The 24,250-nt window shown below is 43.2% G+C and overlaps 2 protein-coding genes across 3 annotated transcripts in view; both read right to left on the minus strand.

Annotated features, from left to right (window-relative positions):
* Positions 1-2,591: 2,591 nt before the first annotated feature.
* On the minus strand, positions 2,592-24,250 carry MAB21L3 (mab-21 like 3). Of its 2 annotated transcripts, none has more exons than XM_031555964.1 (7): positions 23,180-24,250; positions 15,246-15,354; positions 11,695-11,835; positions 7,766-8,057; positions 5,336-5,517; positions 4,474-4,668; positions 2,592-2,848 (listed from the first exon to the last, which is right to left on the minus strand). In XM_031555964.1, the coding sequence occupies exons 2-7, from the start codon at positions 15,291-15,293 to the stop codon at positions 2,615-2,617; spliced, it is 1,092 nt and encodes a 363-aa protein (XP_031411824.1). In that variant the 5' UTR covers positions 15,294-15,354; positions 23,180-24,250; the 3' UTR covers positions 2,592-2,614. The 2 variants fall into 2 exon arrangements, with proteins under 2 accessions (XP_031411824.1, XP_019474164.1); XM_019618619.2 differs by lacking the exon at positions 23,180-24,250 and adding an exon at positions 15,614-18,917.
* SLC22A15 (solute carrier family 22 member 15) overlaps positions 22,959-24,250 on the minus strand; it is a 43,994-nt gene continuing 42,702 nt past the window's right edge. The window contains 2 exon segments of the mRNA XM_019611840.2: positions 22,959-23,171; positions 23,174-23,298. Of these exon segments, the coding sequence (XP_019467385.1) occupies positions 23,110-23,171; positions 23,174-23,298 (187 nt within the window). The 3' untranslated portion in view covers positions 22,959-23,109.

A 24,250-nucleotide genomic window follows, 5' to 3' on the forward strand; every position in this document is an offset into this window, starting at 1 on the left:
CCGCCTGGCCCTTCTCCCCAAGGCTGAAGCATTAACTCTGGAAGAAGACCTCCTTTATTGAGTGAGGGATGAGGAAGCAAAAGCTCTTTAAGGCAATGACCACTGAGGAATAGGAGACGTGAAGAATATCCAGATCATCTTCTCTAAATATGGCCACGGACATTAGCAGAATTAAGCTCTTCACTTTGATACTCGGTGATTTCTTAGTGCTGGAAACCAGGCTGAAATAAGAGGAAAAGATGCTGATGCTGGACATGGCTCCATTCACTGGACTTATCCTAAAACAATCCTGCCAGACACTGATTTCCATAGGAGGTCAACACTTCATCACCTGCAGGTTATCAACTTTTCTAAAAATATACTTAATACCAATACACTTACTTGTCCAGGAGCCTAAGGAATATTGTCTAAGATCTCAGGATGCATTGTGTCTTTCTACTTTTCCTTTGCAAAATGCCCTTACTGTTCCTTTGCAAAATGCCCTTACTATTCCTTTGCAAGAAATGAAAAGCTTACTTGGGAAAACCAGACAAGTGGGAAAAAAGATACTATTCATCCTCTTTCTTCTCCATCAGTCTGCTTCTCTCGTCTTCTAGGTTGTATCCTAGAAGTTGGATGGGTGAGGACGTCTTCATCCTCTCCTGAATCCTTCCTGAACCTATAACAAGTCATGAGCCTGGGACCAACACTTCCATATAGCACAGCTCCCAAATGCAAGATAACTCCTGCAAGAGTTAACTCCTGCATACAAAACCAAGCCAGAAAGCAGAGACTGTGCTGAAGGTGAATGGTAAGACCACAATTTGACACACGGGGGAGATGCTCTGCCACAGATGGCCATCTTGCAGGCCACTCATTGCAGCGGCTCCCTGGGGTTGGGCTGTAAACCCCATCCCTACTACCTTATCTTCCTGAGCAAAGAACGTACTTATTTACTTTCTTTCACAGGTATAAGAAAAAAGTGCACTTTGGTGTAGTTTCAGTGATTTAATAACATTAAAACCAACATTTTTTATGCTCATTCTAGCACTTCACAGAATCACAGAATCACAGAATGGCCTGGGTTGGAAGGGACCTCAAGGATCATCAAACTCCAACCTCCCTGCCACAGGCAGGGCCACCAACCTCCCCATTCAATACTAGACCAGGCTGCTCAGGGCCCCATCCAACCTGGCTTTAAACACCTCCAGGGAAGGGGCATCCACAACCTCTCTGGGCAGCCTGTTCCAGCACCTCACCACTCTCACAGTAAAGAACTTCCCCCTGACATTCAACCTAAATCTTCCCTCCCTCAACTTAAAACCATTTCCCTTTGTCCTGCTGTTATCTATCCTTTCAAAGAGTTGATTCCCCTCCTGTTTGTAGGCTCCCTTTAGGTACTGAAAGGCTGCAATGAGGTCACCCTGCAGCCTTCTTTTCTCCAGCTGAACAAGCCCAGCTCCCTCAGCCTGTCTTCACAGGGGAGGTGCTCCAGTCCCCTGATCATCTTTGTGGCTCTCTTCTGGACCCTCTCCAACAGCTCTCTGTCTTTCTTGTACTGGGGGCTCCAGACCTGAACACAGTACTCCAGATGGGGCCTCACAAGAGCAGAGTAGAGGGGGACAATCACCTCCCTGTCCCTGCTGGCCACCCCTCTTCTAATGGACTTATTTCTTTTGAAACCCTAAAACTTATTTTCTTTTCTTAATATTGAAAGCACTGGGAATGTTGGAGCTACAAGCCCTTGAAAAAATATTCTCCACCCCAGAAGACATGGATGCTTCAAACTAGGGAAAGACCCACTCCTCCTCCAGCCTGCTGGGTGGAGCTGGGGGTGCAAATGAAATCTGTTCTGGCCAAGCCCCCCTGTTTGTATAGCTCTAACAGAACTGGCAAACACAATGAAAAATATATTTGAAGTAACAGGAAGAAAAATGAAGGTGGAGGAGAAAAAAAACTGAGGAGTCAAGAAAAAAAAACCAACATTCTTCCTCCTGCTTCCCTTGAGCTATTCAATACTACTGGCAGGGTTATCTCTGTAGAGGAGCAGGACCCTGTTTGATTGTAGGTGGAAACATCACAAGCTGTCTCAGAGAAGGCTTCCACCTTTGGCATACCTCCAAAATAATGTTCCTCTGCTCCTCTGCAGAGTTGGCCTACAAGGTTGGCAGGGAATGATCTTTAGGGTCCCTTCCAACTCAAACCATTCTATGATCCTACGAATTAAACTCACTGTCTTTGTGAGGAAGGAGGAGGCAGCCACCATCCATGTGCTAGGTTGCACAGCAGGTAGGCAGGAGAGTGAGACTCCTTTGCACCATTTTTCTGCTTATGCGCCACAAGACTGGAGGCAGAGAATAAGGCAGTTGCTGCTCTGACTGACACAGGGTTGAGTTTCACGGGCTGTAGCTTCTAGGCAAGCTGTTGCTGTTGAAAGCAAATTAGATCAGCTGGGCATCAAGCAATGCCTTCCATCAGTTTTCTCCACCCACCACTGCAATCTTGACATTTTGTTCATGCCATCAGTGCCAACTGCTTCAGAAAGCCAGCTGCAACACCTACTGGAAGGACAAGAACACCGATGAGAAGAAGTGGGAAACTGCTCAAAGTTGAGGTGAGGAAGCTTTCTTCGGCCTTAGTCCAGGCAGAAGACAGGGTTCTCTAGGAAGACAGCGAGCTTGCTGGCCACCACGTCCAGGTCACTGGTGTTGGCATATTTGAGCAGATTGGTGTTCTTGACAAAGTAATGCTTGAGGAAGTGCTGGCTCACACACTTGTGCAGCTTCTGCACCAGCCTCAGGAAGGCTTCATGAAAGCAGCGCCAATCCTTGGTGCGTGGGTATTTTTCACACGTCCAGAATAGCACTGTCTGCAAGAAGCAGATGGGAAAGAAGAGGTGTTAAAGGTTCTGCTAAGGGCTCACACAGCTTGCTAAGGCAGTTTGAGTGCTGGTAAGTGGCTGACAGTCTTGGAAATTGGAGAGCCTCGTACTGCAATCTTCCTGCATTAATGATTCTGTGACAGGGGGATCACAACCAACACCCTGAGAGAGAGCCCTTTCACCTTTCCTTGGCTGTCTTTTTGCCTTTGCCTTGCAAACCTCACTGGACATACCAAGGATCCTGCACAGATGGGCCAGAGCAGGCAGGGAAGGAGGATTTGCAAAGGCCAGGGACCTCTGCAGAAATGCCAGGTGTTTTAGGTTGTAGAAAATGGCCTATTATATAAGTGTAGAAGTGTAGAAGTGCAAGGAAGGAGAGAATAATAATCTTTTGAGCATAGCTGTTAGCTTCAGCCATACTTGTGCTGAAGATGCACGCAGATTTTCTTTCTGGGTACACTGGGATTCCAAGCAACTCTTGCCTGTCTGCTTCTGAGACACAATACAAACAAGCATGTGTTACGACTTCTCTCTCCAAGTTTATTTCACGTGATATCATAGAATCATGGAGTGGCTTGGGATGTAAGGGACTTCAAAGACCAACTAGTTCCAACCCCTTGCTGTAGGTAGCGTTGCCAGCCGCTAAATCAAGACTGACCAGGAACCCATGAAGCCTAGCCTTGAATGCCTCTGGGGTGGAGCATCCACAGGTTCTCTGGGTAGCCTCTTCCTGGGCCTCACCAACCCTCTGAGTGAAGAACTTCTTTCTAACATCTAACCTAAACCTCCTCTCTTTCAGTTTAAATCCATCCCCCCTTGTCCTTTCACTATCTATCTGCATAAAAAGAGAAATCAATAGATTAAAAAATGAATTCCATATGATTATTGCTTTCATAATGTTATTTTTATGTTGCCCATATTGCATTTTTACAGACTTTTCTATGTTTGTGAAGAATTTTTTGGATGTACTTACAGTTACTGTACCAAAAAAAGTAATATTGACCATCTTCATCAACCTGAAAATCATTTCTAAAACAAAAAAGTCACTGATCTTGGGTGCAAGAATTCCACTCTGTTTCTTAGTGTTCTCTTAATTCAAATTTTCTTTTGCAAATTCGGTGCCCCAAAGAGACTCCCCAAGAGATGCTGTGAGACACAGCTGAACTGCAGCCTTCAATTCCTCTGCTCCTTCAAAGTTAATCAAAATAAGGCATTATTTTCTAGATTGCCTGTTTTCCCCCTCCACTTGGCCTTGCAATTGTTGTAGTATTGAGGAATTTCTTCTCAGATAGCTTCTCAATTGTGAGCAAATTTTATTCATAGCTGCAATAACCACAAAATCTTTTTGATGTTGCCAGGGAACAAAAGACATGGTGAGGAATTCAAGCTGTAGCTTACTTAGAGCTACTCCTTGGAGATTTGCAGAGCAGTTATCTCCCATCAGCACCACCGCTGCTTCTGCAAGATATACAGGCAGTTGTTACAGTGAAGTTTCCAGAAGCAAGAAAAATAGTGCTGCTTTTCTAGTCAGGTCTTTCAGACTTCCTGATTATGAACATCATTCCCCTATAACAGATACTGAGACCGTATCTCGATACCATGGTGATGCCTACCTGAAGATGATAAGCTGTGATGACGGGCTTATTTCCAACACACCAGACGTCCTCCTTCATCTGCCTCATGACTCTAAAGCATTTCATGCGACAACCACCATCTTCATCGAGGCCTTCCATGAGTATATGCTCAGCACGGGAGAAGCACAGCTGCCAGTGATAATTGGAGCGGGCCAAGAGGTCAAAACCAAGCGACTATGGGCAAAAGGGAAAGTGTGACACCAGATCAGAGGCAGACTTCTCTGAGCAATGCAGAGGGATGTTACAAAGAGGCTGTATGTTAGCAAGGGCAGCAAACACGGTTAATTTTCCCACTGTAACTCCTGATTGATGGAACAAGAAATTAGTTTTGTTTCCTCGTGTGGTGACATCGGTTACTCCCAGGAGATTCAGCTCTAGAGATGCCAGGTACAAACAGTGCTACTAAAGCTGAGGCACAACTCTATAGGCACTTTGCCATAGAGCAACAGGTCCTGAGCAAATGGGGAGCAGGACTGGAAGGAAGAACTTAGTGTGTGGGATAATGGCAACTAGGATTGATCCGTTGCCAGAATCTAGCCAAGGGGAGAAACAAGATAAGGGTGAAAGGAAAATGTTGAGGTAGTACCCCACTTGCAGAAAGGTTACAAAGCAAAACAGCAAGAAAAAATGCACTCAGCTAAATGGCCAAAGCTATTTGCAAGAAACTCATGCAACAGACAGTTAGATCATTTTTCCCTCCACAGAATTCACCATCATTAAGGAAAGAAATTCTCAACAAAATCCAAATAAGTATTTCTTCTCTACAGCCTTCCAAACCACTATCACATACCTGCAAAGTAAATTTCTGCACAGACTTTACAGTTGTTTTTACACTGCTCACCTTGATGCACTGCACTTTTTCCTGTGATGGCCAACGCTTGAGGCAACGAGGCCACCGGGCTTTCTCAGGCCAGCAAGTTGGAATCTCCACTGTAGGAGCCAGCTCTACCTCAACCTGGAATTCTGATGTTTCCACAGCCACTCGAACCACTGAGCTGAAGCTCTCCAGCACCGTCACTTTATCTGTGAAGGAACAACATGAAAGGTGATAAAGGTGAAAAGATCCTCTCCTCAAGCCAAGCAAGGGGCTGTGTCGTGCCCATGTCCAAATTGAGACTTGCAGTTCCACTGCTGTCTTAGCACTCTCTTCAGTGACATAAGTGGAATACAAGAAAAAGCTTATTTCAATCTGCCCAAAGGAATGAGAGCAGAGGAAAAACTAAACATGGTCAATGTTGGTCCAACTGTGTTCATGGAGGAAGTTTCTGTCCCCATTTTTCCCTGTCATTCTGGATGGATCACTGTTCCTTCAGTTTTGCTGTTTGAGCCAATGATGTGATCATCCTCTAACCCACTGAAATAAATACAGAGCAGATTACCATAAGCAGTTTAAGTAATTGTGTGTTAATCCACCTCAATTCGACTGACACTGGCTAGGGATTCCAGTTCCAAAAGGAGTCCATGCAGCAGACTTGAAGGGACAGTGATTAATGTTTAGGATGGTAACTTCTGTTTTCACTGAAGAAATATTCACCTAGTCCTAATGGCAATTTAGCATCTCCTCCAGAAAGCACAGTGGAGTCCATCCCCAGTATAACTTTATAAACATCAGTAAATCTGGGTGTTATTTCCCCACTGAGCCAAGCCTGGCATCAAAACAGGCGCTATACTGCTCCCAAGATCTCAGCAGAGAGATCAAGCAGCTGAAAAGCATTAAAGCCATAGCTTTGTCAGCACAATTCACAGCATTTCCAAAAGTATCATGACTGTGCTGCCTACCTTTCCACCAATGGCAAGTGAGGCAATAAAGGAACTCTCTTTTTGCTGGTTCTCAAAAAATTAAAAAACAGAGAAGCAATGACACTGGAGACGTTTTTATGTAACTTTAGATGTTCCATGGGATTAAGTTCATTCTTCACACATGCATTAAAAAAAAAAAAAGCATCCTAACTCAGTTCATGTCCTCTGTCTCCATTTCCTTCTAGCTGACCTTAACAAAAATGGAAAGACAATCATCAGCCCAGACATCAGCCATCCCTTGGAAGCACCTGTTTTGGCTCAACACCTTGATGAGCTGCAGCTACACACAATGGCAGGTTTTCACCTCAGCACAATGACTTCCACATAAGTAAAGCTTCAGATGAAAGCTCTTTTCATATGATCTTTTCTATGAGCCTTAATGGTAACATTTTATTCTCATCCTTTTCCTTTCAGTAATAACAAACAGTTGCTGGAACAATGCAATTATCTAGTTGAACTTGACTTTAACATATTTTCTCCTGTGAGTAAAATTTGAAGTGTCATCAGAGGAGGTGAAATACATCTATATTTCTAGAATACAGAAGACCCATTTCAGGCTGCTGATGGGTAAAGACATTCTGCAAATATGATGTGAGAAAGCACCATAGTCTGAACTTGACCATGTCACAGTATCTTAATGTGAAAAAATGAACATAAACCGTTCAGCTTGGATGAAGCCATGTGTTCATTAGCAGTAGTCTATAACATGCCTTTAGGACTCTAAGAATTAAATATGAGGATCATTGTTTAGGCAGCATTTTGCTGCAGATGTCGCAGCTATGAAGGCATGTTGCATGCACCACTGATTGCATTATGTCAGCACTTCCAGTACAAATTGCCACAGGATATACACAGGCACTTTGGAATTGCTCACAGAGGGATCAGCATCACTACTGAAAGCAAGTTTCCATGTTATCTACTGAATAGTCTGGGCACTGGGGAACATGGAGCACTTGTTCAACAGACTTTTTTTCAAGACCTTCTACATACTGGAAAGGTATGGGCATCTGAGTCTTCCCTAGAATATTACCTGCCCTATTCATATCTTCGAACACTTCTCCAGCTTGCGCACTTACCCCGTATCCAATTTTTCCTACAGCATCTTTCTGACTACTCAAGTTATATTGCAGCTACTGTACCGGAAAAAAGATTTTTTTTCCCCAAATCCCAAACTGCTTTGAAAATCTGGGTTGCATCTTGGTTGAGGGTGATGTTGGTGGAGAACTTACCCAAGTTCCTAAAAGAAGAGCACCATTTTGAAGAACTCAAGGTCTACTTAATTCTGTCTTCAGTGCAGGCCTACATTTGCACCACTGCAATGGGTTAGAAGCTCCCTGACTTTGGGAGGGTTTGTTGTTTCTTAACTTCTAATTATGTGAATGACACGAACACTTTGTGTACACAGTAGTTCCCCCTCTGCTAGCTGCAGAAGACAGCCAGTTCCCCTTATAGCCATCCCCACTAAACTCACTGGAGAGGTTACAGGAAACAATTGACTTTTCCACCAGCTCTCGGAAGACGATAAGGACTTTGGCTGGAACCAGATCACCTTCAATGTTCACATCCGTTTCGTGCCACTGCTGAAGGCTTTTTGAGAACTGTTCCACCTCAAGCCATTGATGCAGCTCCTCAGGGTCCCGCACAGAGGAGAGTAGCTTGGCTCCATGCACAGTGTAATAACGCCAGTGTCGGACCTGGCTTTCCCTGTACCCAGTCAGGCCACGTAGAGGGACAGTGATGAGGAATTGGCTTGGTGCTAAGACCTAGGAGAGTTTAGAGAGGTTAAGAATACAGGCAAGGGCAGATCAGTGGCTACGAGTGTTAAGGAAGTATCACGTGCAAATGGAGGCTTTGAAGGGAAGGAAAAAATATGGTAAAATAGGAATGATTGAACACATCCAGGACCTGTTCCATACCTGTCTGAGATTTACCTTGGAGGTACACAGAGTAAGAGGAAATTGTCCTTCAGCAGTCTGATGTGACAGACATGGCCCATAGAAGACAAGAGCTCACTCTGGCTGGTTTGCCACCACATCTGCCATAGTTTTCCCCACTCCTTGTTATTTGTAGTCTGCAATTGTACGAAATGTAATAACTAAGAGCTTCCAAGGTGCAGGAGAGCATCAGAGAGCTAGTTCTGAGATTCAGCAATGGGAAACAAAATAGTTCAAGTTCTTAACTCAGAGCCATTACTAGAGGTAAGCCTAGAGTTCCACAGTTCCACAACTATAGCAAAAGTGCACTTTCTGGATCTTTTCCAAAACCTACTAATGACATTAGTAGAATAAGTCCACAGCCCATTCATTTTATAAGCATTTCACTCTCTCTGACTAGAACAACTATCGTCCATTAAGGAGACATAGACAACAAGGCAAGTGACTTGCCTGAGCCTACACAGGCAGTGGCATTCTCAAAAACCGGTTTTGGAAAGTGCTGTATGAGGCTGCATCTCCCACTGAGCAGAAGCGAGAAGCAGAGTAAAGGTGGAAAAATGATCAGTGGATATCACCCAGAAGCAAGCTTGTTTGCAAGACAATTAATCAGTCTCGAATTGAGGATAACCATTCTCCAACCAAACCAGCACTCAACAAGCTTTTGCAGAGTAAGGTGACAGAGATTTATACAGGTTCAGGACGTAGCCAGAATTGCCAGGCTTGTAAGTATTTGGCAATCTTGGCTGCAGATGTTAGTTTCCAAACCCATTCAGAATTTACTAAAAAAACAAAACCAGCTTGTGTGGGGGTGGCTGTCATCCTCCTCAAAATCAAAAGGGCATGCCAGAAGGGCTGGGAAACAACAGCCCAGCTGAAGGCAAAAGGAGAAAGGTGTTGGGGTATAATGCAGATCTGGGCCCTACTCAAGCGTATGTTGTTTGACCAGGCTCCCACATCACTTTGAGAGGTTATACTCATACCAAATTCAGCCGTGCAGCTGGTGTCCTCATGGCCTGAACAAAGCCCAGGCCTGTACCCATGCTCTGTCATACCAGGCTTGCATACCAGACCCAGACTTCAGGACCCAAACAAGTCACAGGCAGCAGGAGCATTCAGTTCTGCAATGTATAACCTGTGGCTAATCCTGTTGCATTAAAAACCTGCCTCCATCATGTTGATCAATTTAAGTGCAGCCAGGGTATCTCAGGCAAGTGGAAGCATCAGGTTAGAAATCCAAGCAATAAATAAAGTTTCTTGCAGAAAGGCCGAGATAGCCATGGAAGGACAAGTTAGGAGGATGAATCGTCTGGAGAAGAGGATGGGTGAGGAGGAAGCAGGCACCAGGAGGGCGTTGTACCTGGATGGATGGATGGAACGGGCGCTTTCCCCGCAGCAGAGCTGACCACTTGGCCAGTAAGGCCGGCTGATCCTGAGAGCAGCAGAGAGGAAAATGAGAATCACACAGATCAGAGAGAAAGCAGGTGGCAGGTCACTCATTCACCAAGCAAAGCTGCAAGCGTACTACAAGCCTCTGTGCTAAAGGAAAGAAATCTCCCCTGCCAGCATTACAGAGCTGACCGCTGGCAATGCGGTTGGCCACTGCTGTACTAGGAATTATTCTGGATGTTAACCTGCTCCTTACATCTTTATTGAAGCCTCCACAGCCTTTGTACCAGAACTGCACAGATGGCGGCTGCAAAAAAACAATGGACCACAACTTGGAAGCTGTAAAAAGTGAGCTATTTAATTTGGTCTCTCTGAGTTTTATTTCAAGTTCTCTTAAAGATTTTGGCTTGCTGCCCCTGAGTTGCAGAAAAAAAACCACAATGAATATCTACAAACTTTGTTAAATTCCCCACATAGCCCTGTGTATCTAAAAGGAGGCTTGTATAGTTTCTCAACAAATCTACACTCTGTATCAAGTTAAATTAAATCCTTTTAACCAGAAACTAGAAGTTCTGAAAAGTCACCATAAATTTAATTTACACGGGGAAAAAAAAAAAAAAAAGATGCTGCAAAATTAAACAGAGAATTGTTAATATACTGACTTTCCCTTGACACAAGTCTCCTCTAGGGTGAGTTATCTCAACAACGATATTAAAGATTCTATTTTTTGTAAGCAGAACAGACCAAGTCAAAAACATTTTCTTATTAACCCATTCTTTGCTGCCCCATGTCTACAGCACAAAGTCAGACAGCCCTCCAAGTGTGATTGTCATTGACTTATAGCACTGGGTTAAGTAACAAATCTGCCACTTTTTAAGAAAATATATTTCAGGAATTTCTTTTAAGCTGAGGGTGTTCAGACCAGCTACAGTACGCTATTCTGATTCTACCGATCAGAATAAGTTGCCTTGTTTTTGTTCTGTTTTGTTTTCCAGAACAGCTATTTTACCTTGGCCCTGGTTTTGTCAGTCCTCATAAGCCAAGCAGGTTTGTTCCAGTATGAGAGGTGGGTGGCAGACCACAGAACCAAGGAAGGTGTGGATCAGGATGTGGCACTGTGGTCATTCCTACTGGCAAACACATCTGCCAGTGTAAATCTGAATGTGTTTATCCCTAGAGTAACAGCCAGTTTTCAGACTTGATGACTCTATTCTGCCTCCACCCCCATGCCCGTCAAGCAGCTTCATACCCAAAATTCTTCCCTCTCAATCGTAGACAGCTACAAAAGTTGCTTTCACACACTGTGCATTTATCCGTAAGTGGCTGCATTTTAGCGTATGGGTTGACATAACTAGAGTATGTAATCTACTTCAGATGAGAAGGACCATTTTCATCTGAAGTTGCCATTGCTACCAGTTATTACTTATACCCTTTTAGTCATTATTCCTGTGTTAAATAGTCAGAGGAAGCAATCAGTCTTCTGTCACACCTGGGACAGGACATTGTTGTTTTGGTATCTGATGGTCTAAAATGACTTCTCTTCTCCCACTGATAAGCGTGTTTCTTCCCAGGAAAAATAAGTTATGATTCATGACCAAGAAAAAAAATAATATATTTTTCTGAAGAAGCTTTTTATGTTCACAGCACAAGAAAGCTTTCTGAAGTTTTTTTTAGTGAATTGACAGGTTTTTCACCTGTGAAAAATATGCGTCATAGCTCATACAGGCATGGGCATTTTTTCCTTTTAATGTTACTGCAGTTACTTTTTTTTTTTTTTCCTGTCTTTTGGCTTCTGCTTGCAGATTGACAGCTCTGGCAACAGCGTCTCTTTGTGAAAGCAGCAGCTGTGAAAAGAGACTCTGCCTCATTTACCCATCCCTCTCTGATACACCTCCAGTATTAAGATGCCCACAAGTAAGTTCTTATGACTCAGCCAGTCACAAGAATCCCCACACTGAAATGTCAGTGTATCTTCCGTGGTGTTTTACTTGGAGGTACCTGTCCATACTCTTGCAGAATGGAAAATCACTGACTGATTGCCTACAAACTACAGACACTACACTAGATCTCTTGTCCATACCTTAATATTCTCATTGTGAATGCCAGAGTTGGAGATAGCTTGGAATCGTGTGGCCTTATAGCTGATTTCTGTGGTCAGTTGCTGGATGATTTTCTGTACCTCCTCCACTGTTTTGGAGACCAGATAATGGCGTGGCTCCACCTGTCAGTTCCAAGAAAGACACTTCATATTACAGATAACTGTAGTCTTTGTCTCCAGTGGTAAGAACAATCAGCTTAGTGAACTCTGAAACATATGTGCCTATGCTGCAATGGGAATAAAAACTTGTTCCTTCTAGATTACAGTCAACTTACCACGAGGCAGAGCTCTTTCTGGTGAACACTGAAAGGCAAAATTCTAGACTGCCAAGGATTACTTGATATTCTTATGCCATATCAGTGAATGGAAGAGAAGGAGTTAATTATATGGATGAATTTGCTAACAATTAGCTGCAGCCTTGTTCTTCACCCATTTTGATCCAGGACAGCCAGCTATTCGCCTGCAGAGCCACTCAGTGTCGGATTACTTTTTGCTCCAAGAGCTGGCAAGACTACAAGAATAACAGATAACTCATGCATTAGTCAGATTGCAACTGTATGTGGCAACATTTAGCTGCCCATGTAGTACACTGAAAATATCCATACTATCTTCATATCTTAGTACGGGGTCCATGCCTAGATGGTGACAAGATATCTTTCCAAAGATGTTCCCGTTGAGGGCTGGGAGTTTGTGTGACCTGGTAGATAGTCCTTCAATTCAAGCAGCATTAGTGCAATTATTTATGAAAAAATATTTCAGTGAAAGGTCTGAAGCGAAGAATGGATAACTGCTTGCCTAGGATCAGTTATCCAAGGAAGAGCAATTGGAACAGTTGGAATAAACTCCTCTCCTTTCTCCGCCAACAAAACTGATTGTTGGGATTGTTCAGTCTGGAGGAGGCTCAGTGGAGACCTTATTGCTCTCTACAACTGCCTGAAAGAAGGTTGTGATGAGGTGGGGTTAGCCCCATATCTCACGTAACTAGAAATAGAATTAGAGGGAATGGTCTCAAGTTGTGACAGGGGAGATTCAGGTTGCGGATTAGGAGCAGTTTCTTTTCTGAAAGGGTGATCAGGTGCTGGAATGGACTGCCCAGGGATGTGGTGAAGTCACCAACCCTGGAGGTGTTCAAGAAACATTTAAATGTTGTACTAAGGAACATGGTTTAGTGGGGAAATATTGGTGGTAGGAGGATGGTTGGACAAGATGATCTTGGTGGTCTTTTCGAATTTTGGTGATTCTATGATTCTATGAAAGGTAATAGTATTTTTACTAAGCCTTTATAGTATTTACAAGAGGGAAACACATCAAGAGAGCGGTATTATATCCCCTTGGCCAGCTTCTCATTTACCTTTGGCATCCTGATTTTTTGCTTTGTTAACAATACATAGTCCATTATGCTTGTATCTAATACAGACGTAATACACGTATCCACCTGTAGCTATAGCTACTTTCTTTCACTAGTCCAGATGAATGCCTTGGTTCTTAGAGCAGTCCAATGAACTTGACTTGTTCAACAAGACTCCTAAAAGCTCCTTCAACAAGTAAATGTTATGAGTGGTAGTGAAAGTTATCCACCCCTAAGAGCTTTCAGAGTCTAAAAATAAACTGCTTAAAGTGTATCATCACTGTTGGTTGGCTCAAGCTGAGGTCCAGGACTGCCCCTTGTACTCCTTCCTCATGCTGTGTTCTCTTTGAGTGGTACCTGTCAGAAACACTTCCTTCTCTCTTGCTATCCTGGAAGAATCCATCCAACTTAGCATGGCCTCATTTAATTGCACCTTCATTGCCTACTCGCTGAACTTCAGCTGTTGTCACGAAGTCTTTAGGACAGTACAGACTCTAAAAACTTCAGTAAGGTACCACTAAACAACTCCATCTGCATGTAGACCCTCATCACTGAGGCAAGGGTAGAAGAACAAATGACATGAGACATGCGTTACCCAAAGCTAATTCCAAATACCTCACCAGTCTGCTACTGCAAAGTAAAACCTTCCTACAGAAGGGAAGCCATAAACCTCAGAAGACAGAGTATAAGCAAGTGAATGCAATTTCTGAAGGGCCAAGGCACCAGCATGAACATATCGGGAGAAAAGTCAGAAAAAGTTCATCAGACAGTCATTTCTACCACCTATTGGCATTTCCATTACCAAGTGTTGACTTCAGAAGTTTGCCAGAACAACAAGGTTGATTAAGGCTTTATTATGGAGGAAAGAAAAAGGACTAGGATTGACTGGAGGTTGTGAAGAATGTTCGGTTTGTTTTCACCTGCACTAAGTATGGACTTGCGTATTTCCTTTGCTGGATGAGTGGGTTAAGGAAGAAGTCATTGGTATCAGAGATTCATTGCTACAGGAAGAAACTAGTAACAGTAAGCCATCAGAGCTGGAAGGCTGCTAGATAACAGATTTTCAGTTAAAAAGGAAAGCATTTGCTTCTATGAGCCTCAGAACAAGGCTCCACTTCTGTTCTGTACTCACGGCGGCTGTATGAGCACCTTCCTTGTGCACGGCTTCCCTCTGTTCCCTCATTAATAGCTCTATAAATCCTTAGAGGACGGTTCGCTTTTATAGCTCACTGAATAGATTCTGATGGAATGCTCTTTCAGTGCAAAACACTGAGTAGGTGAAAATGAAAGTTCTCAAAGGAATTTGATTACTTGTCACCAAAACATTTCCATTGAAAAAAACAAACATTTGTTACCAGCCCTTTCATGGTATTAGAATATTTCATCCTTTTCTGAAAGAAGGACTTACAGCTTTCCACTTGGAAATCATTTTTCATTTCGGTGTCTTGCATTTTGTAATGGAAAACAGACAATCAGATAGAATCTAGCTAAGCATTATGATAAAGCACAAGCTTTAAAAAAACAATACATTACAGCTCATTTAGAATCCCTTTTCATAGAATGTACAGTTTTTATTGATTATTTTTATTGTTTTACTTCATTTCATACTGGAGAAAAATATCACAGTGCAGGAATAACTCTATGAAATAGAAAATGTGTCTCCAACCCGCCTGTACTGAGACATGCTATTCAGCTGTGGTTTATAGTGAAGTATCCTTAGCTGAGGTGACAGACAATGGGAGAATTCAAGCTGTTTCCACCTCTCCCCAATTCCTACATGCATCATTTTAAGAAGCAGCCCCTGCTGTTGTGGCTTTGATCTTGTATCTGTCAATCCAAGACCACTGGACAAGGAAAGAGGTGAGGACTTCTCCCTAGATTAAGTGCTAGTGATCACAGCTCATCTCACATCTGGAATTATGAGAGTGGGAACAAAAACTCAGGAAATATGAAGATATAGAAGAGAACATGCAACTCAGAAAACAAGGCTACCAGCCAAGATCCCTGATAACATTCTGCAACAGAAACCCAGAAATCTCATTAGAAATACAGTTCTCATAAAACTTCACCCAGTCATGTCTCAAAAAATGAAGACAGAAGGCAAGCAACTAACTGTCAAGTTTGGCACCCTTCTGAATCAACACCTAGTGTGGGAGACAGAAAATCTGGACAGATAAAGCCTTACCTTGCTCTGGATGTAGATTTCTACATCTTCATCTGTGAATGGTTTCATGGCAAGATGGTCGTCACTGTTCTCTAAAGTGTGAATTCACTCTTCACTTGTTCGCCTGCATCTGGAGACAGGAGGGACACTCAGAGAGAGCTGCTCAGAGCCACCTTGCCCTGTAAAGCTCAGATCATCTAATTCCTCTGTGCATGAAGAAATGGAGAGAGAAGCAAGAAAATATGCTTTCCCCCCCCCCCCCCCCTCTGGCCTGAGTAGCCCAACTTCTTAGGAAAACTAGCTCCAGTTATTATTTTCTAAACTTGATCATTATTATTATTACTATGATTACTCTTAAATGGTACGTCTTTGCATGCAGGCACACCCACAAATATCTCAGTTACTGCTTTGTCTCAGCAGATCCTTTCAGGTTGCACTGCAGACCCAGTAGGTTCATGCACAGCGTTATCATTCTGTGCACCACAAGTACTTCCTTGCCTCTCTAACCCTTCACTAAACCATTTGTCAAACACTGCCAGTTATCCTTTGTTGACTTCAATCCACCCATTTTCCATCGGAAACGGTGTGGGTATTTTTACACTCTGATCATTCATTTGGGTTGCAGGCTTCAGCCTCGGTTCCTCTCTCCTTATATCTCCTCTCTCTCTCCAGCTGTATTGACAGTAAATATCCTGCTGCCCGTCCCCTCCTGGTTGCTTGCTTTGCTTTCTTTACAGTAAACAGGCAGAATGCTCTCTCCCACTTTCTGCCAGCAGCTCAGCTAACAACCCTGCATGGATAATTCAGCGAGAAAAACAATTGATCAGGACTTATTGATCCAGTGAGGGTTGCTGGCTTTTATAAAAAAGGGTTACATCAGCACATGGAAAGGAATGATGGAGTACATGGATGAGATCCAATGCTGCTTCCTTATTAAGGAAGGCACACTCTACTTTCCAGTAAAATCTTTATTTCCCCTGCAAATTGAACTTTGACATCCCTTGACTGACATTACCACCACAGCAGCTGGCAAATAGCAGCACATCCGTAGGCACTGGGTGCTATCTCTGAATCTCAGAGCAGGCTCTTTCGTTGCTGTGTATCTTTTGTGATCACCATTTTCTTATTAAGAGCTGAATGCTAAGTACGTTAATGGAGAACCTATACCTGAGGACATCCAATCTCCCAGAATCTACAAATCAAAAACTTCTCTCCGTGCCTCCCTGACACCAAACCTGCCTTTCTTTTTTTTTGCCAAGAGACTTAGGGAATATTAAAAAGGACATATAGAATCACAGAATGGCTTGGATTGGAAAAGATCCCAAAGATTAACAAGTTCCAACACCCTTGTCACAGGGCAGGGGCACCAGCCTCCAGATCTGGTACTAGGCCAGGTTGCCCAGGGCTCCCGAACCTGCCTCCATGAGAGCTGGACACTGGAAAAGATGGAGCCCTCTGTTTTCAGGAATCCTACCTCATCATTTCTAGCTTCAAGACTTACTGGATGTCTTTCACCTGAGGGGCCAGTGGTGTGAGAGCTCTGCTAGGAAGGTCAGACAAAAGACAGGATCCAAAACAAGTAGGCTACAAAGGGCTTGTAGGGCTGGGTTAGATGGAATTAGTTGAAACAGTGTGCAAAGGAGAAAAATGAGCTTTACAAATGGTCAGATTTGGCTATAAATATGTCACTAATACATTAACTCCCTCATGCCCCCTCAGGAGTTGTATGCACAAAGATAACTTCCTTAACAACCTCAGTACCATAAATTACTTCAATATCCAGAACATCAGATGTGTATTAGGAAGCAAGGAGCCAGTCTCATTTTCTTGCACAGGGTCTCTCCTTGTGACAGCTGTCTGGAGTCACAGGTGCTGGCACACAAAAAGCATGGGTTTGGCCATTTTTTCTTGTATACAGTAAAACACTTCAAGTTTATCATTGTTTTCCATTGCAAGCACTTTTCCAAGAGGGTCTAGACGTCCCCAGCTCCCTCTCCCTATAGAGAAGAATATGGCATAAGGATGACCCTCAGGAGGTCTTCACTTATACGTGGCTAGCTGACCACTGACAATCCCCTAGTTTCTGCTTGATGAGCATCCATTGATTTATCCAGCTGTTCACATGCATTTCCAATCCAGGCTTCAATATCTTCAATCATAGTTCCCTGCTGATCTATGTAAATTATTTTGAAATTATTCAGCTGTAGTACACACTCCCCCTTTGTTTTATTTCAGTGCCCATGTAGGACCTTCTAAAAGCATTCACTGTGGCCAGTTTCCTCTGTACCTCTTTTGTACCTGTACCCTTCATTTGCTTATTGATAGGCTTCTAAGAGTATTTAAGGATTTCCTAAGATCTCCAACTATATTGATCCTATGATAGATCATCTCTGTTTGGGCCTTTGGCAACATCCAGAACTGGGTATGATTGTGGTTCTGGGAAGCCCACACAATAGTATTCGGTGAATATATACCTTGAGTGGTATTAGATTGGTTCTTGTATCTTCTGAAGCTGACAATTACGGATGATTTTTATGCTTGTCTGGCTTTCCTTCCTTCCTCTTTAGTTCTATAGAGATGACAAATATATTTCAAACATGCAGTCAAAAATCATTTGAACCATGAAGTGCACAACAACAAAAACTCACGAACATCATGTCAATAAGAACAATAGTATTAGCTGTACTAGAAAGTCTAATATTGTGGCATTTTCTGTTTTGAAGCTATCTGGAACAGCTTCTCATATGGAACAGTAAGCATGCATTAGAAAGCCTCTACTAAATCACAGAAATGAGTTAGCCCAGTGTACTGCTTGTGACTCACAGATGATCTGCAGTGGCAACAAATAAGCCCCATTGAAGATGATGCTGCCTTCCAGATGAAATACACCACTTAATTTGCAGTTGCTAATGATGACCCATCACATCTTGCTCTAATTACCAGAGGCATTAAGTCTGCTGCCAAAGTGTGTACTTGGGTCAGGAGAGGCTACCAAAACAAATCATCCCTGTAGATTTAATAATTTCTGACAGTCCTCTTGCCTTCTTAAACTGTTGCCCTGTTTCTCTGCATTAGTGGACTAAGTGACTGTACAAAATGATAACTGTAGCTTGAATCCCCTATATTTATGTTGTAATGGTCTTTAGCAGCAGTGGCTCAGTATTACTGAGTCTCCATTCAGAGGATACTAACATAACATAACCAGACTTTTTAGGAGCACAAGATCTGGGTGTTGGTTTATTTGGTTTTCTTTTTGTTTGTTTTGGTTTTTTTGTTTTTTTGTTTTTTTCCACTTTGTCTTTCAACAGAGAGATATGAACAAAAGGGAGGCTTCAATGACAAAAGCCTGGGATGGGTTATAGGGAAAAGAAAGTGTTGCTAATTCACTCTGACAGCATCAGAATCATGTATGGATGCCAAATTGAAATGCTTCTCTGCTCATTCCCACCCCTCACCGATCGATACTTCACAAGCTCCAAATCCTCCTACTGCTTGGTCTCACTGCCGTGCATTCTTACATCAGCCCTGGACCTGTACTACATACACATGAAGCAAGTTAAAGACGTATATCCTTTCCACTCTAAGCACAGCACTGGATCAGGTACAGCCTGATATCTTTTCTCCACTTGTGACCAGACCGGACATGTCAGAAAAAGGCAACTAGACTTTGCCAGAAAATAGTTCTATCACCTGGGAAATCTTGAAATTCAAAACGATTTGCAACCTGAATCTTTTCAGGCTTCAGAGTAGGATTTCTAAAGAAAGTGATCACTTCAGGAGGACCAGCTGAGGATGCAGAAAATGCTGAAAATTACTGAGATTGTGAAGCAGTTGTCCTCCACTGACCACCCCAACCAGCAAATTCATGCAAATGCAGTCCGTTTTGCTGCTGTTAAGAAGCAAGTCATGGGGTAACGAACACAGAACCTATAGCTTGACTTCTAGTATTGCTGAGATTACCAGCACCCAGTGCGGTGAGTTGTGCAGAGAGCCTGGTAAACTCCAAGTTCATAATGGTCATCTCAAGGGGCAGCGTGGGAGACAGGTTGCATCAGCTCTGAGGTTCCCAGGACAGTTCTGACTGAGACACAGGCAAGAAAAGGCACCGTTTGACTTCTTAGTCCATGCATTGCCCTCTGGAAATTCATTGGAGTAGTCAAGTTTGGTGCACTGAGATTTAAACAAAATATGTCAACAGACCATTTCCAAGTGTCTGTAAAGGATATTTTTCCTCCTTGACTGTTTTATTCACCACTAAACTACTAAACAGGAGCCTTCCAGCACTTTTATTTATATGCCTTGGTGGATGGCCTGAATGCCAGGAAGAAAATATGAAACACTGAGGAACTCTCACTGATTTAAACACATGGTTGGAAGAGCTGCATCTGGAGGAAACACGATGTTTGGCAGAGCACAGTGTGACTGGAAAAGCATTTAGCACTAGAAGTCACGGCAGGTGAGAAAAAGCTGCTGCACATTTGGGCTCAGCATGGGTTTGCTCAGCTCCTGGTAGACTGATTACTTTCAACTGTCAGGAAAAATACTTTAAATATAGAGGCACAGTAACTGCAGGACCAAGACCACAGCCAACCTTTAAGAGAGCTAGGAGAAGAAGCATGCTAACTGCTGGTCTATGTGGGGCAGAATCAGATTATGCCACAGCACTTCTAGGAGCTGATAAATGGCTGCCTTCCAGAGTACAAATAATGTCCACTTTTATTATTTTTTTACACTTTGCTGTTGTGTCCAAATTGACCTGATTCCTAACTTATTGCTTGAGTCTATGGTAGTTTGAAGCAAATTGAATAAATCACTAGTGCTAAGTAAGAATAGTCACTGCAATGCAAACTCACTGGGAAATGAGGGAGTCGAGCTGGCATTCCCGCTTATGTGCTTCATCCAAAAACTGACTGTTAAAAAATGTGCTCGCTGGAGCCAGAACTAGAAACTAGGCTTCATATCTCACAGAAAGTGACAGCTCCGTGGCCATTAGTTCTATTGCTTTCTCTAGGAGAAAATATAATTATTTTAGAACAAAGAAGTGGGTGAGAAGGGTCCCAGTCTGAGAGCAGAATCCTTGGAAGCTACTTAGAATAGAATTATAGAATCATTAACGTTGGAAACACCTGTAAGATCATCTAGTCCAACCATCAACCCATCCTCACCATGCCCATTAAGCTGCATCCCTGAGCGCCACATCTTCATGTTTCTTGAATACTTCAGGGACAGCGACTACATCACCTCCCTGGGCAGCCTGTGCCACTGCCTCACCACTCTGTCTGAGAAGAAGTTTTTTCTACTATCCAACCTGAAGCTCCCCTGGCACAGCTTGAGGCCATTCCCTCTTGCCCTATTGCTGTTACCTGGGAGAAGAGGCTGAACTCCACCTCACTACAACCTCTTTTCAGGGAGTTATAGAGAGCGATCACGTCTCCCCTGAGCCTCCTCTTCTCCAGACTGAACAATCTCAGTTCCCTCAGCTGCTCCCTGTAACACTCACACTCCAGACCCTTCACAGCTTTGTTGCCCTTCTTTTGGATATTTCTGAGAGCTAGGACATGTAGTTGTATGGGAGGGAGCAACTCACATGGAAAACAAAACAAGAGTAAAGGGGGCTGGACTTCAACACTCAGCGTGAACCTGAAGGACATCAAAGCATCTGTGGTTTTGTGCAGTCTTTATTAGCAGTATGATGTACAGTAAAAGTTGTTTGATCACATTTCTCAGCTTGTGTCACACCACGTACAGCTAATAAATATCAAACATAAAACCAATAAGCGTCCCCTAGGATATGTTAACTTGACTGCAGTGCTGTATTCTAAGGGAGATTTTGTCAGTATACCTTTTGACCAGAAACAAGTATACCTTTTGACCAGAAACAAGCACAGACAACTTGCATGTTTTGGATGGGATGAAGGGAGAGGAGGGAAGGATCATTAAGAGACTCTATAGCATGAGTCCTTGAAGAAAACAGCTGCAGCAAAAACAATAAAACAGGCAAGAATTGAGAACACCAGCAGAAGGGCAAAAAGAGATCCGCTTTATTAGAAGGATACTATGTGTAATACTACATGTACCACAAAGCAGATCAAGAGATTCAGCAGACAAGCTGCAGTGAGAACTCATCCTTGTCTGAAAGAGTATCTCAGCAGAGGTTTCAGTTGGGTCTGCTCAGAGAACTTCTAGACAAGGGAGATCGTGACCTGCATTGCTACACGCTTCAGCTCCAGTCACTGGAATACAGCTAACAGCCTCCAGCCCAAGCTGTGTCTGGCGAGCAGACATTATTCTTGTAGTTGGCAACTTCTAAAAATGTGTCATCAAGAGCTTGCAGCAAAAGGAGGAATGCAATTGTATTTTCTAAGCAAACTTCCTCCTCTACCTGAGACCACAAAGCTATACATCTTCAAGCGAATCCCCACTGTCAGCTGCCCAGCCCTTTCTACTTTATTGGCTGCTTTGTGCAGTCAAAGCCAAACCGCCCAAGGGAAAGGGGTCAATCATTTGTGCTGCATCTGTTCCAGGCTGTGGCATGGCGCAGGGTAGATATTTAGGGCTGGAACTAGTTAAATACAAATTCCGAGCATGGAAAGCAGGACTAGGGGAGGAGAAACTATCCTGGAATAAAAGCACTGGGAATGTGCAGAGGAAGCTGCTTGACTAGTCAATCTCAGGAGCAAGTGTATCTCTACTCCTCGGGCTTTTCCTGGAGGGAAGAGAAGGTATGACACACACACATGTGTGGGAAGGTGAAGTTTAGGAAGGAAAACAAGATAAATAAAGCTATCTGTTGTCTGGGAAGACAGGGAAGGGCTGCTTCTTCACCACGCTGAGTTTGAGTCAGAAGGGAGGAGGAAGCAGAGCAGCATTTATGGGAGCACAGAGCCATTCCATCTCTAATAGCAGTAACTGGACAAGAGAGGTCTCATAAAAGGTTCAGAGAATGTCTACTTCTTTCACCACTCTATCAAACAACACCAAATGCCATTAGCTATCAGTAATCCAAAGTTTGAGGATGTAAGAGACCCTCAGTTCAAGCAGCCCTCAGAAAAGGCCACACTGCAAATACTTGATCCTACTCTTGTGCATATTTTTTCTAAAAGCCACATTATCCCAATAGTTTACCCTTCTATATATTATGCAAGGATTAGAGCATTCAAAATTCAAGTCCTAGGAATTCTCAATTCCTCTGTAACATCCTTATGCCAATTTCAGTAGGGGCGCCCAAAATCCCTACTGATTAGGGATCATTAGTAAATACTGATTGAAAACAAGCCAAGGTCCATCCAGAGAGACCTTCACAGGCTCAATCAGTGGGCCCAGCTGAACCGCAAGAGGTTCAACAAATCCAAGTGCAAGGTCTTGCACCTTGAGTACTGCATCCAGATGTGGAGTTCTCAGTACAAGAGAGACACAGAGCTGTTGGAGTATGTCCAGAGGAAGGTCACAAAAATGATTCAAGAGATGGAACACCTCTCCTATGAGGACAGGCTGAGAAGCTGGGGCTGTTCAGCCTGGAGAAGAGAAGGCTCTGGGGAAACCTTAGAGCAGTCTTTCAGTATCTAAAGACGGGCTATAAGAAAGAAGAGGATAGAGTCTTTAGCAGGCTCTTGATGATAGAACAAGGGGAAATGCTTTCAACAGATGAGATTTAGACTGGAAGAAGTGTTTTACAATATCAGTAGTGAAGCACTCGAATAGGCTGCCCAGAGAGGTGGTGAATGCCCCATCATTAGAGACATCTGGGCTAGATGGAGCTCTTGGCAACCTGGTCTAGTTGTAGATGTCCCTGTTCATTACAGGAAAGTTGGAGGAGGTGACCATTAAAGGTCCCTTTCAACTCAAACGATTCTATGATTCTGTGATCCAGGATAAGTACATTAGCTCAAATTTTAGATGGGATTGGGGGCAGAGAGTTGAAGAAAGCAGCAAATTTGGTCAGAAAACCAACTTACCCAAAGCTGGTATTTCAGCTGCAGTGCTCGAAAGCTCTGTTCTATTCACCACACTGGTAATGCGTGCTGCCAGGACTTGCAGAAAGTTCTGAGTGTTTTTCTCCACTTCCTTTAACAAGCTATTCATCAAACATTTCAGAGTGAATATCAGGTAAACCAGAAAGAATATTTGACACAAACAGAACAAGGCCTGGGTAAGTGCACACATGACTGCAGCTATTGAAGAATGAACAAACAAGAGGGTGGATATCTGGTAGCCACCACAAACATATCCATAGGCCAGGACATTTGACAAGTGGTGAGGTGCCTTGATACAAGTTCAGAATTGGAGGAAAAGCCAAGTATGTGAAATACAAGGAGACAGATTAACTATTATAGGAAAATAAATGTGACTGCAGAGCAGGATACCAGCACAGTGAAAAGTACACCTAGAGCTCCATGCTCAAGCTGGCAGGGCAGGTCTTCATGAAGGACAATTCAGGCATGCAGAAGAAATGAGCCCATTGCCTTCTTGTCACATAAGAGAGCACTGTGCTGGCCCTGATTTGGCTCCCCAGCATAACTGGAGACAGAATACTTATTTTCTCTAACAGCTTCTACTTTTACTTGAGCTCATAGTTGAGAACATCAAGCTTATATTTAGGGAAGAGGGACAAACTATCAGCTGTGCTACGATCTGTGCAGAAGGAGAACCTACTATCTGGTACATCCACCAAGCAAAACTGATGTAAAGGAGTCCTACCAAACCAAAGTGCTACTAATAGCATTATGAGGTGACAAATTTTCACAGGAGATCATGGAAGAAGTAGTACTTGGTCGAGAAGCATCACCCTAAGCTGAACAACTTCCTTTATCAGTAGTTCTTGCTTGCACAATACACCTATACACTTCTTATGCTTGTTCCTCTGCTTATGCTGGGTAAACCCACAGGATAGCTCCATCATGACATTAGCAAAGATGTCATTTTGCACTGTCACAGCTAAAAGATAACTTAAGGATCATGAGTCTGGGCTATGATGGTACTGCAGGATGCTGCCTCTAGGAGCTACCTAAAGACATGCTTAAATAACA

The sequence above is a fragment of the Meleagris gallopavo genome, chromosome 1, assembly GCF_000146605.3.
Source record: "Meleagris gallopavo isolate NT-WF06-2002-E0010 breed Aviagen turkey brand Nicholas breeding stock chromosome 1, Turkey_5.1, whole genome shotgun sequence".
Classification (NCBI taxonomy): domain Eukaryota; kingdom Metazoa; phylum Chordata; class Aves; order Galliformes; family Phasianidae; genus Meleagris; species Meleagris gallopavo.

Bases quoted from the DNA above. Each gene is read 5' to 3' on its own strand.
- MAB21L3 (XM_031555964.1), bottom strand. From the start codon at position 15,293: ATGAAACCATTCACAGATGAAGATGTAGAAATCTACATCCAGAGCAAG. The intron at 8,058-11,694 runs GTATGGACAAGA...AAACTCTCCTAG, and splicing joins TTCACAATGAGAATATTAAG to GTCTTAGCACCAAGCCAATT. The intron at 5,518-7,765 runs GTGAGTTTAGTG...GTTCCTTCACAG, and splicing joins TGTTTCCTGTAACCTCTCCA to ATAAAGTGACGGTGCTGGAG.